Below are 23,676 nucleotides of genomic sequence, written 5' to 3' on the forward strand. Positions count from 1 at the left end.
AGGAAATGGAAATCCACTCCAGTATCGTTGCCTGGAAAATCCCATGGACGGAGGAGCCTGGCGGGCTATAGTCCGGGGTCACAAAGAGTCGGAAATGACTGAATGACTAACTATAACTATGAAATGGAGACAGTGTGAAGTTCGAGAATGATAAGACAGATGTGTTTTCTGCAAAAGGGAACAGAAAGGAAGTTCTCCTAGAAATAAATCAAAGGATAACCCCTTCCCTCACATACAAAATGCCAACGTTAAAATACTTGTTTCGTTGACAAAATGGCACCCAAGGTTTGCACTCTGAAAACATATTGAAGCAAATCTTACTTGGTAGTTAAGTGGGAGTAGGGCTGAGAGAAATTGGTCCATATTAGTGACTCCTGTTGGGTTGGCACAGTTAAATGGCAGAGATGCAGACCGACTCCTTGAGGGACGATGTCACAGTAGTAGCAGCTGTTGACATTCCTCTTTGCCACATGTCACTGTCCATAGCAAATCTTTTACCACCGCTGATGTCATGTTATACCAGTCACGCTACACGTGACAGTTCTGAATTGCAGAGCTCAGAGTGACAGACAGACTTCACAGTTCAAAAGTACTGGTAATGGATCTTTCCACAGGAGTGAATCACATCCAAAGAAGAAAGTTCAGTTGATGGGGACTTCAAAGAAGTGGTATAGCCTGAGTTAAGCTGTGTTCCCCAACTCATGTGTGAGCTTTGTGCAAAAAATTTGTTTAGAATTTTATAATGAATTTTCTACTAAAAAAACTTAAAAGTTGAAATACTTGTAAGATCTTGAATTCTGATTCTCTCGGGGCTTTAGATCTTAACCCTGAGCAATGACTCTAGGACTCAGGCTTGCACCGCCACGAGTCTGTGAATGTGAACCATAAGAGGGGCAGAAAATACCCTGGATGATCACAGACAGAGCAAAATCTCACAGATCCAGGCAACCCCACGTGAAACCAAATGACTGTAGGTCATTTAACCAATATTCTTATCAAAAAAAGAAAATTCATCATTGAAACACGCAACTGTTTTTAAACCAAACTGGGGATCAGTAACGCAACCCAACTTTCTATCTTCTCTATGGCAACTGTCACTGACATTTATTTGTGACTTCCTCCTGTGAAAAATCCATCAACTCTCATCAGAGAATATCTTCTGAGTCTACACTCACTTTGGGTCAGGGAGCCATCTCTTATTCCCTCTGTCCATTTCACATACAACCCTTTTGAAGAACACAAAATATTCTTTCTATGACACTATGTCAAGACACCTTCATATTCTCTCAAAAGGGTATATAGTTTTCTTTCTATTTATATAGCTGGCATCTATCTTTAGACTTTTCCATTATAACATGAAACAAATTACAAACGCTTTTTAGCTAATCTTACATGGCTGTAAGAGTGGCATAATTAACTCATAATGAATAACTATTCATATTCACTATTATAACCATACAATATACACTGACACCCTACATACCTTAAGTGAGAAGAAAGTTATGCTTAGTTGATTTCAGTGAATATTTTACTAATATTTCTGTTTGAATAAAAATTATTTCATAGGCATCACTACTGATGCAATCTTCAACAAAATATTAATGCTAAGGTAAGGGATTTAATCCAATTGGAATCCACCTATATAAGCTTTGTATCACCTACTAACTCATTTCCTCTTTATATTATTCCCAATTCTAACAGGATAATTGAATAGGTCTGAGAGGCTTATAAAACTCTCTATCAAGGCGTAAGATGAGTTAAGAATTTTATCCTGATTTTATAACCTTTATTTCTATTTGATAATCACTTCAGAATTAGAGGTATATTTTACGGTCCTTTTCTTTTGACTTTATGTATCCTGTGTTGGTGGTAGCCAGATTCGATGTTTCCTGCCTATAGCTTTTATGTGTGCGTATATGTGTGTGTGTGTGCGTGCGTGTGTGTGTGTGTGTGTATGTGTGTAAAGATGAGGGGGGAAGGAAAACAAAACTAACAAAAAATGAAAGTGACTTGTCATCAGAATATGAGAGAAGTTAGCTACTTAGTGAAATAAAAATAACGTATTTAGTGATTTGTAACATAAGAATAAAATGAACTCACTGGGTCTCAAGAGGTCTGCAATACGATCTTTGCAAAAGGTATCTTGCCAATTTAATTGAAGTAAGAGTTATTTAATTTTTTTACAGGTATAGTTTTCAATAAAACTACATATGCCTATAATACTGCAATGGCAGATGTGTCTCGATTATTAGAGATGGGCTCAAGGGAATATATACAATGGATCTTGAAATCTGTAAGCAGCTGTTTTGGGGGGGCAGTGAAATGATGGGGGAGGGCATTGTACCACACACATGTTCCTTAAGTGCAGCAATGTTTTGTTATTTTACTGCAGGTGTATTACAGAGATGAAATTTAATAACTTACTGTATACAATACCAATAAAACTGAAAAAATTCAGTGCCCTGCTGTTCATTACCATGGTACAAATGAGCTTGGATTATTTTGTGTACATGCACGGGTAAAACCCCGACCCATAGAGACCCCCACATCTAGAGCTCTGGAGGATGGTCACTGCTTGAAAAATCTTAGAGATGTTCTTCCTTAATTGCTTTCATAGCATTGAATTGTCATCCCAAATTCACGTAAACGTGACTTTGAGGTGGGTTAAAAATAAGACATAGTTAGTATTTTTTTAAAGCATCATAGAAAGCCTTTACCGAAGAGGTCTTTCGAAAAGACAGGTTAATGGAATCAAGGATTACACAGATTTCCTTAAGTACCATAACACTATAACAGTGATAATATATTCTAGCCAATAAAATCTAGAGAAGGGCCAGTCTAAAGATGCTATCCCACCAGATTTTAACTTTACTGTGAAAAAATATTTGTGTATTAGGAATACTAAACAAATGCAACTATGTACACATGCCAGTTTTCTTCTCGAAAGAAACTACTTCTGTTAGATAAAAAATAACACAGTTAACATTATAGGTATTTGCTTTAGGAAGCTCAGTTTTGTTTATCTGTGAGTGAAAGCGTCTGTAAAGAAACCCACATAAACAAAGAGAAGGAAATGGCGACCCATCCCAGTATTCTCGCCTGCAAATTCCATGGACATCAGAGCCTGGCTGGGCTACAGTCCATGGAGTCACAGAGAGTCGGACACAACTTAGCGACTAAACAACGAACAAAGAGAACACGCACACACAATTTTTCAAAGGATGAGGTTCTTCAATTCTAAGCAAGTTACCACCATCAGGCACAACAGCAGACTCGTTACCTGTTTCTTTCTTAAATAATTACTTCTAAAAAGATTATGGGGTTTTGTGGGTAACTTGCAGTGTTCTCACTATTTTAACTTGGGGTTTTAGTTTTAAGAGTTTCAGGAAATTTTCCTAGTGATGAAGCCATCTCAAGAAATATCACACACAAAGGAATAAATGGTTCTGCCATTCCATATTGAAAAATTCCTGATGCTGAATTGTGAGTCTACTGTCTTTTTTATGGAAAGAAGCTAGAGAGCTATAGTGATTTCTATAGTATGAGCAGGTATATTTCAACAACAAATTTTACCAATTACTGAAAAACAATTAGTCAATTGTTTAGTCATTAACTGATATCCCCTCTCTTTTTTATGTATCAAAAGTTAGATGGATTGTAGTCCTAATTACTAGTGGTTTATTAAAAAACCCCAAATACTTTTCATGAGAAAAGAGAAGTTAATCTGGTGAAGTTTCACTTAGGATAGAAGGACCTCATGTTTTTGGTGTCTTATAAACCATCTCGAAGCATTTTCAATGGTTGTTATGCACAGTTGTCCTGAACTGTCTGTACGACTTGTGTATGTTTCTAACACATACTTGTCATTTTATATATTTCACAAGTGAATTAAATGCCGCAATCAAAAAAAATTACTAGGTCACATTAAAGAGCCTGAAAAAGGTATTGCTCCCAGATTTCACTCTATATAGTTCTCGTATTGGAAGAACAATAATTTGATCTACAAAGAATCCAAATTAGTGAAATAGCAAACCATATTCTGCCTGCACCGCACAGAAAGGAAGGCCCAAAGAAAATCCATACATTTTCAAGAAAGTGTTCATGCTGTTGCTAAAATGTGAATTGGCATATTCTACCCCAGCCTTGTCACAGGAAATCTTCACTGGTTTTAATGAAATTGCACATGCTAATTCTGAGGACATTATAGAATAGATTATCTATACAGTCCCATGTGGTACATTTTTCTTTTTTTTTTTTAAAGGTTGGGCCGTGAGGAGCCCTGCCTTCCTCTCTGCCATCCCCACCACTATAGCTCCAGCACCCTGAGAAGATCCTCCATTCTAGGCAGTATATTAGATCCAGATTCTCTACTCTCTACTGAAAGTGGTTTTCCAATGGGCTCTCATACAGACCTATTTCTGAGTCTAAAAACCTCACCATGAGCTCAGGCAGCAGGGAACAGAACTTAGAAAAGCACTAGCTTTAAAACCAGGCATTTCAGGGTCCAAAGCCTGGCTCTGACACTTAGCTGGGGGGACTCTTGGGTCTGCTGGCTTTACCTCTCTGAGCATCATTTTCTTAATTATTAAATAAAGGTAAAAATAATCACCCTGGGAACTTATACTGGCACCTGATATTAGTCCTGTCAGCTTCCTCTAAAATGAGCCCAAGCTAACATTTAAAAATTCACTCACTTTGACTTTCATTCATCAGCCAAGTCTGGGTTGTGAATGGATGCACGGATTCACCATCTCAGTGATCCCTCACAGAGCAACTCAACCGGACATCACAGTAACCCACTTGACTCAGTTGGTCAGCCACTGATGGTTGACCCTGTGAGATCTTTAAGGACAGTTACTAAAATATAGAGGAGCAATCTGAGAATTTTAGAGAAACATTGGTGCTTATGGCAAGATTAATAGTTAGGGGTACACAGGCTGTCACTAGGTTCCAAATTATAGCAAAAGTATACTAGAGTTTATGTGTAAGGAAACACAGCCTATAATTATGTCTTCCCTCCTGCAATTAAAGCATTTCTGACCATTAGCTTGAGTCATAACCTATTTTTCTTATCAAAATATCTTAAGAAATTTGAAGGACGCTTTAATACTGCCAGTCTCCTCCAGGTAAGGAACCATATATAATACAAGGATTATTAACAGTATACTTGTATATGTATGAACACAGAAACTGACAGCACTGAAATAAACAATGAAAGAAATCACTTTCATTGTCGGCTATCAACATAGAAGCAATGATGGAGCTTTTTTTTTTTAAATCAGTAGTTCAAAACCCTCTGCTTCAGGCAAGTATCCTCAATACATACTAAAACCATCAGGTCAAAGACTGTTAGGGAACACGGGCACAGGGATCTATGCCCAGTGCTAAAAAAAATCAACACAAAGATTGTTTGCTAATTACCGAGAGGGAAAGGTTTCTTTACAATGGACAGATCTGGGGGTCTCTAATTCTACCAAGTTGTTAATGTTAGTGTCACCAACAGCAACACATCTTGACATTACACACCTCCAGATAAAACACAGTGTAAAGCACATAATCTACGAGATACTTAGGCCAAAATGTTTCACTTCCATCTGAATCAGCCTTTCAGCTTAATTTTCAATTTGTAAGCAAGACGAGTGATAGAGTAACAAACAGCACCATAAAGAAATAACCCAAGAGTTCAAGAAGGAGACATATTTTTCAAGTCCACCAGCCTGCTCTCTTTAAGGTAAATATCACTTTAAAAAAAAATTACAGGAATTGCTCTAGTTTAGAAGAAATTCTAAAGAGACAAAAACAAAATATCATGCATAAACACAATGTTGGGGGTGGGCTGGACGGGAAAAGAGATAATAAAGAGATTTTCATGGGGGCAATCAAAGAAATTTGAATCAGGATTGGGAATTAGATTAGGAAACTCTGGTTAGTATCTTTAGAGGTGATAACACTATTTGAGTGTTCTTAATTTTCAGAGACACATGATGAAAAATCTAAGGGTGAAATCTTAAGAGATCTGCCCCTTAAAAACGGTGCACTGAAAAATACATGCATATATACACACGCGCACAAAGCAAACATAACAGACGCTAACAACTGCTCAAGTGGCGGCACTTCATTGTATTATTTTTCCAACTCTTCTGAGAATTTGAAAATATATACTATGTAGGATTAAAGAAAATTTTGTAAATTCAATGAATGGTGTTTGATTCTTCCCCTTAATATCCAGAAAGCTGCTGGTGGGGATTGAAGGTAGGGTATACAAGAGCTTCCTTTTGCTTTTCTCCTTTGTACCTACCACTTCACTTGAAGGCCAATAAATATTTGTTAACCAATGCAATGAAAAAATGGCTCCATGCTCCCCTCTGGTACGTGCTGGACGGCTGTCGGGAGAGGGGTATGCCCACAGCAACGCCCCCCAGACGAAGGAAATGCAGCCCGAAAAACAGTGCTAGGAACAGAGTGGCGATGGCGTCACCCTGCAGACTCGGTGCCTGTGATGGCTGACACCGTGGTGGTTTTAAATATTCTACCCCACCGCCCACACCGGCACATTCAAAAAGGATGGGCCTGGAGTCTGACCTTTGGTTCCAACAACATGGCCACCGGAAACCGAGAACATCTCCAATTCCCTCCCTGGGGAACCTTCAGACCTAGAACGATGAGGCCACCCAGCTAGGACTCAGTCCAAGAAAGTGAGTGACAACTGACTCTGCAGGATCTGACCCTCAATGTCATTCCAGGGTCTGCACAGCACGGTCGAAGGAAGGGCTCCCAAAAGAGCCCCATACCTTCTTTGAGAGGGTATGATTTTTTGGTTTTCCGAGGCAGGAAAACACTGCTGACTATATGGTTCTCACACAGGACTATTCAGACTTCACCCTCTCAAAATGATCCCAAAAGTGATGCTGGGGAAATAAGACTCAGGCCATCACAATCCCCACCCTGCCAGATACAGGGTTCACATGGGGCCGGACAGAGCCAACTTGGCCCCTGACTTCCAGGAGTTTACAGAATCTGGTGGAAACCACCATTCCACAAACATCAATAATGGCACATTTGAAAAGCACCATGAAGGCAAAGCTGAGTGCCAAGACAGTACATGGATGGAAGAGATTCCTAGGAAGGGTGCAGAGAACCAGATACGGATGAGAGCATGCTATAATCAAACATTTAACCATAATGTGAAGTTAAAAATCAAGATGTATTTCTGCTTGCACAAGACCTAAAAGCCATTTTCATAAGAAGAGACAAAGGATCTCATGTCTTTTCTGTGTATATCCTTTCTATTTTTACTGTAATTCTTTCTGTATCAAAAATAAAAAGAATTGAAAGGAGAAAATCCATTCTTAAATGTGTAATATATGTTTAATTTCAGTGAATCTAAAACGACTCTTTATGAGCAAGCTAAATCACATACAGAGAAGACCCGTGTCTTCTATAGCTGCAAGGTTTCTAGAACTTAACAAAAGGATCTGAGGTTAGGCCTAATTCTTAAATCCCATCGGTTTTAAGAACTAAACATCAAATAACTTTATCAGCATAGTGCTATTTGATTACCTGCTGAGAAAGAAAAAGAATGTGGATAAGGTTAGAGCCTTGGACTTCACTACAGAAAACAAGATATGGGCTCACAAATTCAGCTGTGGGATTTTGTATGAAGATTTCAAGGCATCTTACTGATGTTCGGAATACTCCTCCTTTTCACTGCCTTTTAAATAAAGTACATATGCAATATAGTCCCATGTCTTGAATAGTCAAATTAAGGCAAGAAATCTAAAAGCTTTGTTAAGCTCAGCAGCTACACTAGATTTTGAACACAAGTCTTTTAAACACAGTAGATTCCTACAGAACATTCTAGGAAATCATCAAAGTTAGCTGCACATTAGAATCACCTGGGGAGTTGTCAGAAACGCAAAGGCCCAGCTCAGAAGACGCGAGTTTAACTGGTCTCAGATAGGGCCCAGCTTTCCTTATATTACACACACACACATACACACACACACTCACACATGCGCATACACACACACACAACCTTGCCCAGAAGATATTAATAATAAAACCATCGCTTTAAACTTGGGCTATCTCCTAGAAAGACAAGACAAACACTTCCTGATAATCAATGCTCCACCTCCATTTAAGGGGATAACCTCTGCCTTAATAAGTATTTGTGTTGACATCACCACCTCATAAAAAAAAAGATCTCAGGAAGATTAAAAAAAAAAAAAAAAAAGGTTTGCAATCACCAAACATCCTATTCAAAGCAGCAAAAGAGGCCGAAAGCAAATGACATTTTTATCCTTTGCTCATGCACAGTGATGTCCATTAGGTACTAACTATAGGCTGGCGTATGAAGATCGGAGTATCTTGCAAACAACTTTACTTCCTCTCATTTCGTTTCTGTCAGACTTTCCATTATAAGTTACATTTTCTCTTTCAGTTTAAAAAAAAAAGTAGTATGAGGCTGCAAGTTGGCAAAAACATTTTAAGCCTGGGTGTAATTTCTGTACCCCAATTTGACTGAAATTAGTTTTGCCATATTTAGTGAGAACTAAAAAATGTCCATTTGGCCGCTTTGGTTTCTATGAGTTTACGTTTTATACAATTTCAAAAGGCTGAAAAAGTTACCGAGTTCATTTCTGATCATTTTCGGTGAAAATGCATTCATGAATTCATATTATCCCACTACTATTTTTAATGAAAACAATTTAATCTGCTAATAAAGAACCTGCCAGCTTTTGTGTCTCAGCTAAAACACCCACTTTTTAAAAGTCCCATGTCTATTACTGTCAGTGGTACACCCTCAAAAGACACATAACGGATATATATATACATCTATATACATAAACATATATTTATTAACCTGATGCATTCTGAAACAACACACATCTCAAAATAATAATGATTTATTTCTCCAAGACAGCATTTGGCTACCTGTTGCTTACCACTGCTATTTCTCTGCAGAAAACAAAGGCTACCAGAACTGAAGAAGGATGTTCATCTATACCAGTGCTTATTCCTGTAAGTTCACAGGATGACCAAACAAAGGGCTACTGGAACTGAAGAAGTATGTTCATACATAACAGTGCTTATTCCAGTAAGTCCACAGGATGCAGGGTTATAATATGACAAAGCAGTCTGGGGAGCTCCTCGAGGCATATCAGTTAAAGGAGTTCCATCCAGCACCTCTATAAGGTAGGAAGCAGGACAAAACAACAAGCTCCCTCTCCATGGGTCACTCACCTTGCCACACAGTGGGGAATCGTTTCAGCTGTGATCTGCTATTTAGACTTGAAGCCCAAGACACGGAGAGTCTGCCTTTCTTTGGGATTTGCATAGCTGGTGTTGGAGCACAGGAATTCAAAAAGCAATTCGGCTCAAAAGAAACTCATATTCACCGGAAGACACACTAGGGTCTGTTCTATTCTCAAATTTCACCGAAAGCAGAAATTCATAAATATGCTCCCTCTCCCTCTCCAACCCCGATTTCCTCAATTGGGGAATTTCCAAAATTGTGCTCTTTGCTTTCTCCTTAAGTGATCAACACCGTTTATGGCCACTGCTGAGCCCAAGCTGAGCAGAGAGAGTCGGTCCTTGAGAGACTCACAACCAGGAAGCAGAAATCAGAATGAAAGAAATCTCCACACTCCACGGCTAGATTATGAAGACTTTTTTAAGAAAAGCGGATGCAGCCGCGCTCCTATATACAACAGAAGTCTCCTGGACACGAACATCTCAGAAGGAGACATTCCCCAGGCCAGACATTCAGCCATCACACGCCAGTCTGTCCGCCTCTGATCCACCCTCTGCCCCTTGCCACTTCTCACCTTGCGTTTGCCCAAAAAAACGAACTTCAGTTGCACCCGAGGGCAGTATTGCCCACAGACCGAGGGAGGGTCTGTGTCCCAGCACACACACACTGACAGACTCACGCGGTCTGAGTGACGCTTTCACAAGTTAAGGGGCCTCGCGCTTACTCAGCAGAGGAAATCTTTGTGTCTGGGAGGAATCACGCCAATTCCTATTAGGAAGAAAGGATACAGGGGCGAGGAAGTCTATTCTCTCGTTGACCAGAAAAAGAGGCCGGGCGAAAACAGAGACCTCTGCCATGACCATCTGCGAAAAGGAAGGATGTTGTCAACTTTCTTCTCCCCAAAACTCAAACGACCTCTGCTTTGACCCTCAGAAACCAGATACACAGGAACAGGCTCTTCTGCGGGAATTGAGAGCTTTACACCAGAGACTCAGCACTCCGAGGCTCTCTGCCCGAGCTATCTACCCCGGCACATTTGCACTCACATTCCAAAGATGTTTCCGTCGCGCTGGAATGGCTGTAAATTTCTTTCCTGCAGAATTCTTTCCAAACAAACTGCCGTCAACTGTACTCTGCAGCGTGTGCAGCAGGGAGATCTTAAACCAGCACCGTTCACCTCATCACAGCAAACCTCTCAGATGCCGAGTATGACTGAACGGGTGGCTGGGCCAAAGAAGTAAACTTTAAAAATGCAAATCTCTCCAGAAGAAAAAAAAAAAACCACGACTCCACCAGAATTCCACCTTTAGGAACCTATGACGGATACCTAAAGGCCACCTCCTCAAGCAGGCTCTATTTAATGACTAAAACCGTCTGCTTACATTTTCCAGGTTCCATGAAACAGGTTGTTTAAAAAAAAAAAAGCAAAATGTATTTTTTCCCCCCATCATTAAAGAAAATGGGAGGGTGAGAGGGTTCAGGAGAACAAGCATTCCCCTCCCAGCACGAAAAGAACGTACATTTCTGTTTGGATGAATAATGTAACGCTAGAAAGCTTTGAATCTGAAAGAGAACCATTAAATTCTATCAAGAGTTTTCCAAAGTAAGAAAGCAATGCTCTTAGAAAAAGAAAGTCTAAATCTTTCAAGGAAAAAAAGAAAAAGATATGAAACGTGTGATTAGTACCGATACTGAAATTAAAAAGAAAGCGTCTATAAAAACTCAGTTGTCTTGAAACAAAGCTTACACTTTTGGCTATGGATAGTATTTTTAGAACTGGGCTTTCTCTGGAGAGTTGAAAGTATGCAAATGCACAAAGCCCAGACACACACACACACACACACACATGCTATACCTTTGTATGACACTGGCATTTTATTATTTAATTAAAGTACTCTTATTTTTCTAGCTCACGCATGCCTCCCTTGAGACGGCTTTGCTGTTAGCCTGCTGGCCTTGACTTTCAGCCAAAAACAATTCAGAAACAAAAAGGGACAACAAATCATATTTTCACAGACATTTTTATCCCTCAATACAACCCTGTTTTCACACAACATCCTACAGCCCCTATGAAAACTATAATTTAGGGCACTAGCCACCCAAAACCCAGGATCTGACACATGTCTGCACGAAGCATTTCCAGTGTAAGAAATTCTCAAGTTCTTAATTGCAAATAAACTCTTTTGATAGAACCACTTTCCCCGACATCGCTGGTTTGCAAACAGTGCCACTGGTACCGGCTGATGGATGAAAAAAAATAACAACAAGCCAGTGAATACAGTGCTGATACGATGAGGTGTTTATGACTTCCGCGCTCAGTGTTATTTCATTACTTTGTAAAAGAGTCAGGCATCGGAAGATTTTCGGTGCCTCAGTGCTCCAGCCTCAAATGCATCACCTAATTTACAAAACACACTGATTCACCAGGCTCATTCTCTCAACCCTTCCCCAAAGAGAGATTCTCACTTACCTGGTGGCAGCCCTGTAAATTCGATTCTCTCCCATAAGATGAGTAGGAGCCCCTTTCTGTTTTACCTGCCAAGAGAAACAACAACAACAACAAAGTGTAAATTGTGTTTTTCTTTAAAAAAAAAAAAGTCTCCTTCAGGTAACAGACATCCACTTCTCTTCCCCGATGTTTACATACGAAAAGTAGGCACTACTGGCAATGTATGCAAGCAAGGCAGAGAATAACACTTCCCCACGCTGGCTATGATAAACTGGAAAAAAAATATCCTTCATTCCTATTCTTAGCCAAACTGCTCCACACTTCCAAAAACTGTCATTCCAATGGCCTCCACTTTCTCTAACAAACAAATTGTCATTCCTAATTTTCACTTTCTTTCTTGCTCACAAAATTTTAACAATTTCATTTTTATTTACACAGCAGGCACATTATCTATGTAATGACCCTAGCCTAGTCATTCCCATTGATTACATTGACACTTAATGGTGAGGCCAAAGTTAATCAATCAGGACTCTCCAGATGGTGAATAAAGCAAAGAAACTATTCAAAATTCTGGGTCTCTCTTCCTCTCTCTCTCTCTTATTTAAACTCCCTTTCCCAGGAGTAAAGACCATCATGATCACAAGATGATGATGGAATTTACATTTGGGAAAGAGGACTGTTGAAAAATTGCCCACTCTGAGCCCAACTTCAGATTCTACCAGTAGACCCAGCAGAACGAGGGATAACGGAACATCAGTGTCTTGTTCGGATTCTAACAGTCTAATTTTTTATCTGTAGACTCCTCTACAGAGAGGTACAGAGCCATATCTAAGATTGAAAATCAAGGCAGCTCATTTGTTTCTTTTAAAAAGTATGTTGAGCCTTAATCGTCAGAAGGAAAACAATGAAAACACCTTACAAGAGATCCAACCAGTAGAATATACCTAGCGACACATAAAGAACTGTTACAGGAAACAGTCCACACTAGGACATTAAAAAGGACTAGTCCCGCCCACGTGCCCAGAACACAAACCCCACCCCATCCAAGACAGAAGGACACTTTCTTCCCTTGAGACGAGAGCTTAAGGTACATTGTCCTCTTTACCCAGGACTATACTATTCTTTCTTCCAATGGGAAAATTCAAAACTAGTATTTTGAGAGGCTAGATGGATACTTCGAAGTTCACAACACCCAAGTTTTTCCCCCTTGACTCAAGTTAACATAAACATTACCAGCAGCAGTGTTCACTGTAATCTTTGAGTTCAATGACAATGCTATGAGGGCATGCCTTCCTGACACCACACAAGGAATGTGCCTTTGATAAATCTTAAAACTAGCCAAAAGCTCATCCTGTATGTGAGTCACTATAGACATAAAACAGGAAGATGATTTTTGAAGGAAGCCAAACCTGAGTCTTAACATCAACCCTCTTCCCCATCAGTATTAACTTTTCCACTGACTCCAGTCAATCTCAAACTTGGGGACACACTCCCGCCGCCCAACTTTTGGCACAGTATTCAGTGCAAAGCAGAAAACTGATGCCCATATCAGTTTCAGTCCAATGAAACAGGACACCAACTCACAGACTCAGTCCTGGGAGGTCTAAGAGAAGAACTTTCATTGTATGAGGATTTTACATTGAAGAAGAGATTCATTTACCTGTTTTAGAAGTATAAATGGTCATAAAGACCTATTTATCATTCTGTGTCAGATGGAGGCTACTTACAGTCTTTAACTTCTCTTTATACATATTACTAACAGAAAAAAAAAAACTCTATGAGTTATCAAATGATGTCTGTCCTTTCTTAAGCTCTCACATCTACAAAGCTTTAACACAACCAGAACATGATTCACTTTGACATAATGTCCACTTGTTTAGCAACTAGAAAGACAAGTAGAGAGGCAGGTAGACAAACAGAGAGACAGAAAGAGACACCGATAGGGTAGAATTTACTCTGACTTCCAAGGAAAATGAGTATTTGTGTCCTGTTCTGGTGACTTCCAGAAATTGTAAGGAAGAAAGGTGATCTATTTCTTTCTCTAGAAGGAGTTACTGAAGCTATCCCCTACAGAATTTCACCACCTGGCATTATTTCCCAACTTGACTCCTGCATATAGACCTGGAGAGCCAGGACTTGTCTCAGTTCACACACACACACACACACACACACACACACACACACACACACACACACACACACACACACACACACACACACACACACACACACACACAAAGTTAAGTCCATTCCTTTCATTCTTTTAAAGGTAGAGAGGGGGTCCATGCAAATAGTAAGGATGTGAGAGAGAAAAAGAATGTGAATAGATAAACAGGGGAGAGAAGAGAGAGGAAAAGAGGAAAATGAAGGGAGGGAGAGCGGACTGGAAAGCACAGGGGTGGGCAGAGAGCAGAGGAGGGGGAAGAGCCGAGCAGGGACGCAGGCGGTGCAGATCCCCAAAGTGCTCTTGGCCACGGGGACCCAGCATTCTTTACTATCATATCAGATACAGACTGCTTAATCTTAATTTTGCTTGTTAAAAAATATTTATCCAGATACAAAAATAAACCCACTGCAAATTACAAGTTGTCAGGGTTAAAAATCTACTCCTGTTTGTGTGGGGGAGGACAAGAGACCAGCATAGACATGAATCATTCTCAGTAATTTGAGTGTTTCCATGACATCAGTGGGCACCCGTCCAGGACTCTGTCGAAGTCTGTGAGGTACCGAAGAGGCAGCGCAGCCAGCAGGAGGCTGGGAGGTGCACTTTTTTTTCCTTTTTTTTTTTTTTTTCGGATTATGCTCCTTGTAAAGATTTCATCTGTGGCATCCACTTTTACCATCAAATATATCGCTCCAGAGATCCTGAGCGAACACATGTCATTCTGATAGTGTAAACCTTTAACTTTATTACATCTTTTTGTTCCCAAAATCAACTATAAATCTGTCCTCAGAGCCCAAATCCCTGTTTGGGAGCAAAACAATCAGGGACATGGACTGTGGGTAAACCCAAGCACCTTCTCAAGCCTATCCTATCTACTCCACTAATTTCCTAATGACAAAAAGCAGCCATTTTACAATGGCACCTCACTTCCAGGGAGAAAAAAATATATACATCTTTTGTATAAACTGTCCACTAAAAATTAGCTACGATCTTGATGTCAGTCTTCTGCTTAAAATGCTCAGGAACATTTGTTTCAGATAATAAAATTCTCAAGAACGCTGATAACATGTTTGAGTAGGATCCTTAAGTAACTATCTGTGCTCGTGAACACAAAAGCTCCTAAATGTGTGTGTTTACTCTATGCCAGGCATGGATTTTTGTCACTTATACCCACTGGCTGGCGTGGACAGCTTCTTTCCTCCATTCTTTGCCACCGACCTCCCCCCTCATCCTCGCGATCACAACAGAGCTTTGAAAGAGCTCAAGATTCTATTTTTCCAATATTTAAAAGAGATCGCAGTGATGAACAAACCCGGAGCGTTCACTGCAGAATTTTTGAGACAACCCTCCAGTACTAGAATGCGACAGCCGCTGCGGATATTTTTTGGCACCAAGACAATGGTGGCAGTGCCAAGCCCCATGGCTAAAAGTACTCAAAAGAGGCATAAGGGTAGCATTAATCGCTCAAGTCTTTTACTGCATGGAGCACTGTTGTCCATATTTTAAAAACTAAAAGTACCCGTTAGTAACATTTGTCGTCTGCCCACCAAGGGGGTGGGGTGGGGGACTCTGAAATATACACCAGAAACAAATCTTGTCAAGCATTTGATTCATTTTTATACCTAAAAGGACCAAATGTTAAATTTTGCTGCTGGTGACGATTTGCCGTGCATGAAACGAATAATATGACCTAATAGGCTACACTGAAGGCTGAATGAAAGCTACAAGAGAGGATTTCATAAACGAAGTCGACATATTGGCTAAACAACTTTCTTCTGCAAAAATGATGTATACAAGGAACATGTAATACTATGTCACAATTTTTTAAATTAAGCAAGAAAAATGCTGTAAATGAGCAGACACAACATCCGTCAATCAATCCTTCTAAAGACAAAGGAGCTCAACTCACAGCCCCTTCTCTAGAACAAGTCGGCATCTACAGTGAGCAAACAATCTGGAAAGTCAACACGTGTTTTGTCCAAATTGAACCCATCAGCTGTTAAAAACCTATATTTAAATTTGATTATTAAAAATGACACCAATGGGCAATCAATAAAGGAGTCAATTGCTTTTTCTGTTGCCCTTGAAAAACTCAAAGGTAAGCAGAAAATATAAGCTGTTCCCACTTACTTTTAAAGACCAATCCTTTTGCTGATTTATTCAATTGTTCTTTATCTTGCTGCCTCATGAAGGATAAAGAAAAAAAATTAATGCGGGAGGAAGTCTGATGAACAAATATCTATATAATTCTAAATCTAATACTTTTATATTCTTACATAATTTTCCATTTGACTCCTAATTTTCCTTACAATCTATTCATGGTATCCCATTCTAAGGAAATGCCATACAAAATGACTGAGAAGGAAAGTGTTCCATGAAGGAAAAAACTGGTCGCATAAATTCATTAATTCACAAGGACACATCTAAGAAGTATCCCCTTCGGCAGATTACTACACCTAAACAGTTCTAATCCATTTGGAGGGAGTGAGAGACAGGCAAGAACAACTTATCCACAATATGATTTCTGGAGATAAACCGTGACACAGATGAGCCCACGGGTGGTTGACCCATAGGATAACAAGGTCATATTCGGGTTTCTAGCTTTTCATTCTTACAAGGCCACTTTTAATATTACATATAAAGCGTAAGTATTTCACTAACAACCGAACAAGGTGCACTATACACTGGAACACATCATCCTATGAAAAGTCTTGATTTAAAAAAAAAAAAAAATGACCTGATGTTTTAGGACAATACCCAGCAAGGTTATTCCATTGCTAATCCTCATTCTGGGACCTGAAGAACCAGCCTTTTGTTCTCTGTCACCAGACTAAGGAACTCATCACAACCGTGTTTGCGTTGGATTAAATCTCTGCCCCTGTCCTCAGCCCATCTTTGGTTACCCTATAATCTGGGGGTGGGAGGCATATTGAAAAGAGTATTTCATTAAACAATAACCAGAAAAATATACATGAGGTTATTTATAATTTACAGTTCTTTCATCTTTCCCATGCCTACCTTTTTCTCTCCTGTCCACATGATACCTGAGTTCTTGTCACGTATCCCCACTACCCAAAGAGGTTATGTAGACTGATTCATTCAATCTACACAAGAACCAACCCTGTGAGGCACATAATGTAAATACCGTTTTACAGATAAGAAAACTGAGAAACAGAAAACTGCCCAAGCTCACAAAGGCAGTAACTGTCAGACCCAGGATTCAAACCCTGGCAGTTGGATTCCCAAGGCTGGACGCTTAGTACTATTCTGTGCTGCCGGAATTTAAACTCTGGGGAAAAAAAAAAACAACTACAAATATGTGAGAAGCCCAATTCTGAAGACTCAAATCCCAGAGCTCAAAACACTCATGAATTTGATATGAAATTAATGAAAGTGTCTTAGAGGTGGCGATAATTTACACTTACATGGTGTTTTATTCCTAAAAGGTCTCTAGGTACTTAATAGCTGTGCAAATAATGTACACCAGAACCTGTGACTTCAGGAAAAAAATCTGCAACCATCTCCACAACTGGAAGCAACTAACTGACAAAAACATGGCAGCAAAGTGCATCTCCACACACGCCACTTATGAAGAACATGAGCTCCAACCAGTGAAGAAGAGAAGAGTGGAAGTAAACACACAGTCACACTGTAGGACAAGACGGACAGCGCACGAGGGTCCTCCGTGGAAAACCAGCCCCACGACAGGCTCCGAAAAACAAGCAGGAGGCAGATTAAAAAGCAGGAACTGTCACAAGCCGCCTATACATCCCTCTTGACCCCCAGAAATTTACACTGTATCTTAGCATGTGAAATCCTCTGAAAAAAATCCTGCAATGAAGACATTTAACTCCAGTTAATATCTTTTTTAACTTGGCTTACTTTTTAATTTTAATCATACATTTTACTGAATCCAATACATCCAATACTCCAATACTATTACCATTTTAACATGCAATCTTTCCTAAATCCATTTGAATACACATACCTGCCTCTGTCTTTTTGCCTACTGACACAAATCCTGAGGAATCTGAGAAACCACTATTTTTAAAAACTTAACATTTAAAACAATGCCCTGGGTTACTGTATTTGCAATTTTCTATCAAATAAATACGGTTAAAATTTGAATTTTATTTTAATTGACCTAAAAACACTTGTGTCTTATTGTGATGTTTCCACGAATATACACCTTTGTGGTTCTGACTTGCCAGTCAACCTTTATTTTCCCTGCTCTGAGCTTGGAGATGACAGTCTGGTTTACAAGAAACCAGAAACTGATGTTACTTTCCTTATTTCTAAAAAACAGAGAAGACCACTGGTTCTTTCCTGTAGAATCCTACTATACTAGGAGGCATTTTTTTTAAATTCCAAATTTAATAAATTTCATGCTGAAAGAGTTACAACTCAATTTCTAGTCATTCCACAGTCTAGAAAATTCTCTTCCTCCACTTCTTCTTAAATTGAGGACAGGAAGAAAATTCAGAGGAAAAGTGACTAGGCACCTAGTTTGCAGCAAAGAATGATGAGAAGCAGGGGCCAAATCATTTTCCCAGGAAAGACTAACTTCAGTCCTTCCTTTAACTAACGTTTTTAAATCATCAAAATAGAACATTCAGTAGTAACTAGAGCTCTGACCTCAGAAAATTATGAGCTTTTAGCTGTTTTCTGTCATTGATTCACCTCATCTCGTCTAGACAGTGCCTTCAAAACAGTGGGTGTACCAAAATTCCAGATATACTTAAGAATATCTTGAGGCATCACCAAAACTCTTCATTTGGGGGGATTCTAAACATGGTTCAGTATCTACATTCAATTCTCCTTAAAGCCTTCATATTTGTAAAGCATTACATAGTATGTAAAGTAAAGACAGCAGGACCCTAGGAGCTCCTCAGACGGCTATTTTAACCCCTAGGTTTCCAGCGCATGTGTGTGCTCAGTCGTGTTCAACTGTTTGTGACCCCGTAGACTGCAGTCCGCCAGGCTCCTCTATCCATGGGATTTCCCAGGCAAAAATACCAGAGTGGGTTGTCATTTCATCCTCCAGGGGCTCTTCCTGAGCTAGGGATCACACCCACATCTCCTGTGTCTCCTGCACTGGCAGGTAGTTTCTTTACCAGTCAACTGGGAAGCCCTATGTTTATAGCAGAAGTCACTAAAATCCAGAAAAGGTGGGGAATTCCCTGGTGATCCAGTGGTTAGAACTCTGTGCTTTCACTGCCAAGGGCACTAGTTCATTTTCTGGTCAGGGAACTAAGATCTCACAAGCCTGTGGCCAAAAAGAAAAAAAAAAAGGCAACCAACTTGTAACAAATAAAAGAGGTTGTACAGATATTAAGAGACAAAGCTAGAACTTAAATGACCAATTCCTGTACCAAAATCTGTTTTTACGATATGCCACCTCTATTACCCATAGCTATTTTGGTAACAAAGACAATTCCACTTGCCTTTTTCTCACTATGTAGCACAGCCCTCTCCTCAATTCATAGTAGGTCAAAGAAGCATTCTCCAGTCCTTTGATAGAACTGGTCACATTGTGAGTGACCATCCTTTGGGACACCAAAAATCCCCTTCTCAAAGCAAAATGAAAGTACTGTTGTAGATTATTTGGCCCACCCTGGACAATAGCCGGGATCATCCCCTCCCTCACGCTTAGGAGAAGTGCACACATTATCAAATGAAAGCATGTGAGTTTTATCCTTTCTTTTCCCAACGCAGGAAAATCTTTTATTGAAAATAACACTAATTCCACAGAGTGTGCAATTAATCAACATAATCACAGGGATAACTTAGCTGTTTGGGGAGGTGTGTCGAATAACTCTTTAAGGCCACTAAAGTGCCACTTGAGTCACCAGAGTAATGATTTTCTGAATCAGCAATTTGTACAAGGGTCCCCTAAGGGCCTGAAGGACTAACGCTAACCCTGAAATCGCTCAACTTACTTCTAACGAGTAACTTACCGCTGGCTTGACATGAATAAGATCTCAATGGTTCTGCCCGTCCTATTTTATATTTTTATTACAGTTTAGTGTCTACGATGTCTGGGCATAACCAAGGCAATGAAAGGCTCTGTGGGGCTTCCGAAGAAACAACATATACATCTGAAGTTTTGCTTTTTATTTGACAAAATGTAATCATTTTGCATAGAAAAATGAAAAACAAGGTCAGTCTTGCAATACACACTGAAGGCATCAGAAGCACGCAGAAACAAAATGTTTCTGCTGTCATTTTAGAAGGAAAGGAAGACACAGGATCGGGGTGGAGGAAAACAAGCCCCTCAAATGAGTTCTATGGCTCAGACACCCTGCCAGTCATGAGAAGTGTCAGGAGGTCTTTTTTCAAAACAGATACCTGGGTTCTCCACCCCAGTGGACTTGCAGTCAGTGGAACAGAGTCCAGAATATCTATTTTTCAAAAAACAATAAAATTTCACTGGTTAGTCTAACAGGCCGGGGGTAAGAATAACCAATTTAAGCGAACTGATTCAATCTTTAAGGTTACATCAGATGAAACTCCAATAAACCCAGGAGATAACCAAAAAAAATCGATGACTATCTGAACTAACCTGTTTAACTGGATTTTGAAACAAGAGTTGATCAACAAGAGTTGATTGCCAAGACTCTCTCAGTCACATGCTGCAAGCTGGAGGAACTTTTTCTGACAGCGTATTAGGCCTCTATGTTTGTCCATCTCCACTCATGAAGATTGGTTGTTTTGAAGAAATGCATCTCACATTACCACGTAGATGGCTCTAACACACAACACGATTCCAAGACACAAGTGTCCTGGAGGTGAAAGAACACTCCTCTTCCGTCAGCCCCACTGGCTACTTCTCTGAAAGTACCTCGTCCCCCTTCCTACCCTAAGGAAGAAGCCACCTTTAGACTCCAAGGATCAACTCAGGGAACCCGACTTGGTTTCTTAACCTAAAACGGTGCTCCCACCCATGTATTCAGCATGTTCATGCTCTACGGAAGCATGGAGTCCTTGCTGGGGGAGAGAACCCGGTCTTCTGATTCCTCTGGAGGAGACTGATGACATTTCTGGCCAAATGCAGCAGAGACAATATCCTATAAGTAAGACTTTGTTGTCCTGCTCAGTTATTTGGAATTTATTAGCAAATTTTAAGAAAATCAGTAGTTACGTTTTACCTTGCAATCTGCTTTTAGCAATACATTATGTACCGCCCAGTAAACTGATGTTCTAACAGAGTCTCGTGTGTGTGTGTTAGTTGCTCAATCGTGTCCGACTTCTTGTGATCCCATGGACTGTAGCCTGCCAGGCTTCTCTGTCCATGGGATTTTTTCAGGCAAGAATACTGAAGTGGGTTGCCATTTCCTTCTCCAGGGGATCTTCCTGACTCAGGGATCGAACCTGGGTCTCCCGCATTGCAGGAAGACTCTACTGTCTGAGTCATCAGGGAAGTCTCACTAATATCAACTGTTCAAAATAATAATGACCAAACTCTGAATTAGGCACGTCAGGACAGAAAACAGAAGAAAGATGTAGTATTATGTTCATTATAAAGTGTGTATCTAGGGAAATTACATATTTTAGCACCATCTCATGTAGGGGATGGCCTCACTTTTCAAGCTGAGCTCACAACTAACAATTAGAATATAACCACTATCATCTGTTAAAAGAAGTAACACACATTTGATATGAAACTCAAGAATGCACAAAAATAAAGGAGGTGGGGGGTTCACGAAAATTTTAAATACAGCTTTACATATGTACAATAAAATAAGTGTTATATTTACATGTATATATACACACACACACATAAGTGTACAAGTAGCATTTTTAGCCCCAAATAGAAGACAATCTGAGTGTCATTCATAGATGTATCTATAATATATTAGATGACATTTCTCTAGTCTCAGACTTACAATGTTCACATTCCCTAAATATACACTACTGAGAAGTTGTAGTCAAACAGCCCATAATTCAAAATACAATTCAGGGCATTCATGGAGCAGACACAGAGGAGGAAGACTACTAACCGTTGAGCCTGCCCTTCAAGATCAAATTGAAAAGAATGGCCCCGCCACAAACAAGCTGGGAGGGAAACAGGACACAACTACTCAAGAGTCCAGCTCCCTTTTAAAGGAAGGTGATGGTTCACAAACAAAATTACACAAACCACTGAGCCCCACACTATGGCGTTTAAGGAAAACCTCCCAATTACTGAATATGTGAGCATGACTAAATCAAGAGAGGAAGGCGGGGGCCACAGGAAGGAAGGGGAGAGGCAGAGGAAGGCATGATGAGGGAGAAGGAGGAACGGAGGAAGGAGAGAGAAGGGGCGTAGTCACAACAGTGACTGCATCCTAGCAAAAATATGCAAGAAAATAAAATCCACCACGTGGAACAGATGTTTACATACAGCAATTTTCAATTCTGAAGCTTGCAAAAGTGGTCCTCTGAACCTGAAAGAGGCTCAAAAAACATAAGATTCGAGAATAAATATTGGTGGGTGCCTGCGTATAACTACCATGTGTTGGCTGATGGTACATTAATGATGGACATTGTTCTCAGGAACTTGACTCAAATTGTGTAATGGTCTATATGGGAACAGAATCTAGAAGGGTGGATATAGGTATAAGTAAAACTGATTTACTTTGCTGTACAGTTGAAACTAACACAACAGCATAAATCAACTATATTTCAATAAAAATTATTTTAAAAAATAAATGTTTATTTAAAAAAGAGAGTAGATAGGCGAAATGCTAGGGAGGAAATCCAGTGATGTTCGTTGTCGGGGGTACAATGGGAATACTGAAAAGCAGAGAGAGCACCTAACAACCTCAGCGTGTTAACAGGCAACAACAGAATATGCCATTAGAACAAATTCAGCGGGAAATGGATATTTGTTAGAATGCAGTTTGCAGCTATTTGACAATGTTAAATAAATCAAAATAAATAATAACTTATATGTTTATGATTTACCCATAATAAATTTTAAGGTAACTGATGCCTAGAATTGGAAAGCTGGAAAACCAGACATAACTTAGAAGACATCTCCCCACTTCTCTAACTCTAGTTCTCCGACCATCCCATACGCTTGGGGAGCTGGTTGGGGAGTTTTGATGGAATTTTGCTTATTATGAATTAGAGAAATTTGCAAAGACAAAAGAACTGGAAAGAGCTAAAACATTCTCGCCACAGAATCATCACATAATGGACTAAAGGCATTTCACAGGTAATATCGAAATCACTTACAACACAGTTAATTTTTATAAAGAAGCTGATCGAAACTTATCAACAATAATTGCTGCTATTTTAAAGACCTATTCATTATACAGAGCTTTGGTCTTTACTACCAAGTCTCAAGGATACTCTCCGCCCAAGTGATGGCGCGGAGGTAAGAGGTTCCCTCTGTAACTGCCCCCATAGATGTCAGTCCTGCAACCTGACAGCATCAGTAATCTGCTCCTTTAGCACTCTACAAACTATAAACCAAAAGCAGCCAAACAAAACAAAAAAGATTCCACTCAAACTCTGCCAGGGAGAACAGCTTAATTTGGTGCAAGGACACCAAAAATGCCTTCATAAAACTTTAGGATGTAAATACAGACTCATTTTCCTTCACAAAACAAGTAAAATCAGTTAAGCCTATCAAGGGGCTCTCTACCAGGTATTAGCTACATACAAGGAGTCATGTTTCAAAATTTCAATGATCTAGCCTTTCGAAGTCCATGCCCAACGTAGTAAACAAGAATTCTTCTTGAGTGGAATCAGGCAAGGAGTTAGGAAAGCAACAGGAAAATTATTAATGGTCATCTGAAAACAACCACTTAATAACTCAAGAGT

At 39.7% G+C, this 23,676-nt stretch overlaps 1 protein-coding gene across 46 annotated transcripts in view; it reads right to left on the reverse strand.

The window, feature by feature from the left end:
• The window catches only part of TCF4 (transcription factor 4), a 380,629-nt gene that overhangs the window by 178,401 nt on the left and 178,552 nt on the right, over positions 1 to 23,676 (reverse strand). For 45 of the 46 annotated variants that reach the window (XM_081562905.1, XM_081562908.1, XM_081562885.1 and 42 more), the window contains one exon: positions 11,724 to 11,788. In XM_081562905.1, the coding sequence (XP_081419031.1) occupies positions 11,724 to 11,788 (65 nt within the window). Of the gene's footprint in view, positions 1 to 9,827; positions 10,252 to 11,723; positions 11,789 to 23,676 lie in introns of those variants that run through there. The other variant, XM_081562909.1, reaches the window with a different exon arrangement.

The sequence above is a fragment of the Giraffa tippelskirchi genome, chromosome 14 (genome assembly GCF_054371585.1).
Source record: "Giraffa tippelskirchi isolate mGirTip1 chromosome 14, T2T-mGirTip1v1.2.pri, whole genome shotgun sequence".
NCBI classification, from domain to species: Eukaryota; Metazoa; Chordata; class Mammalia; order Artiodactyla; family Giraffidae; genus Giraffa; species Giraffa tippelskirchi.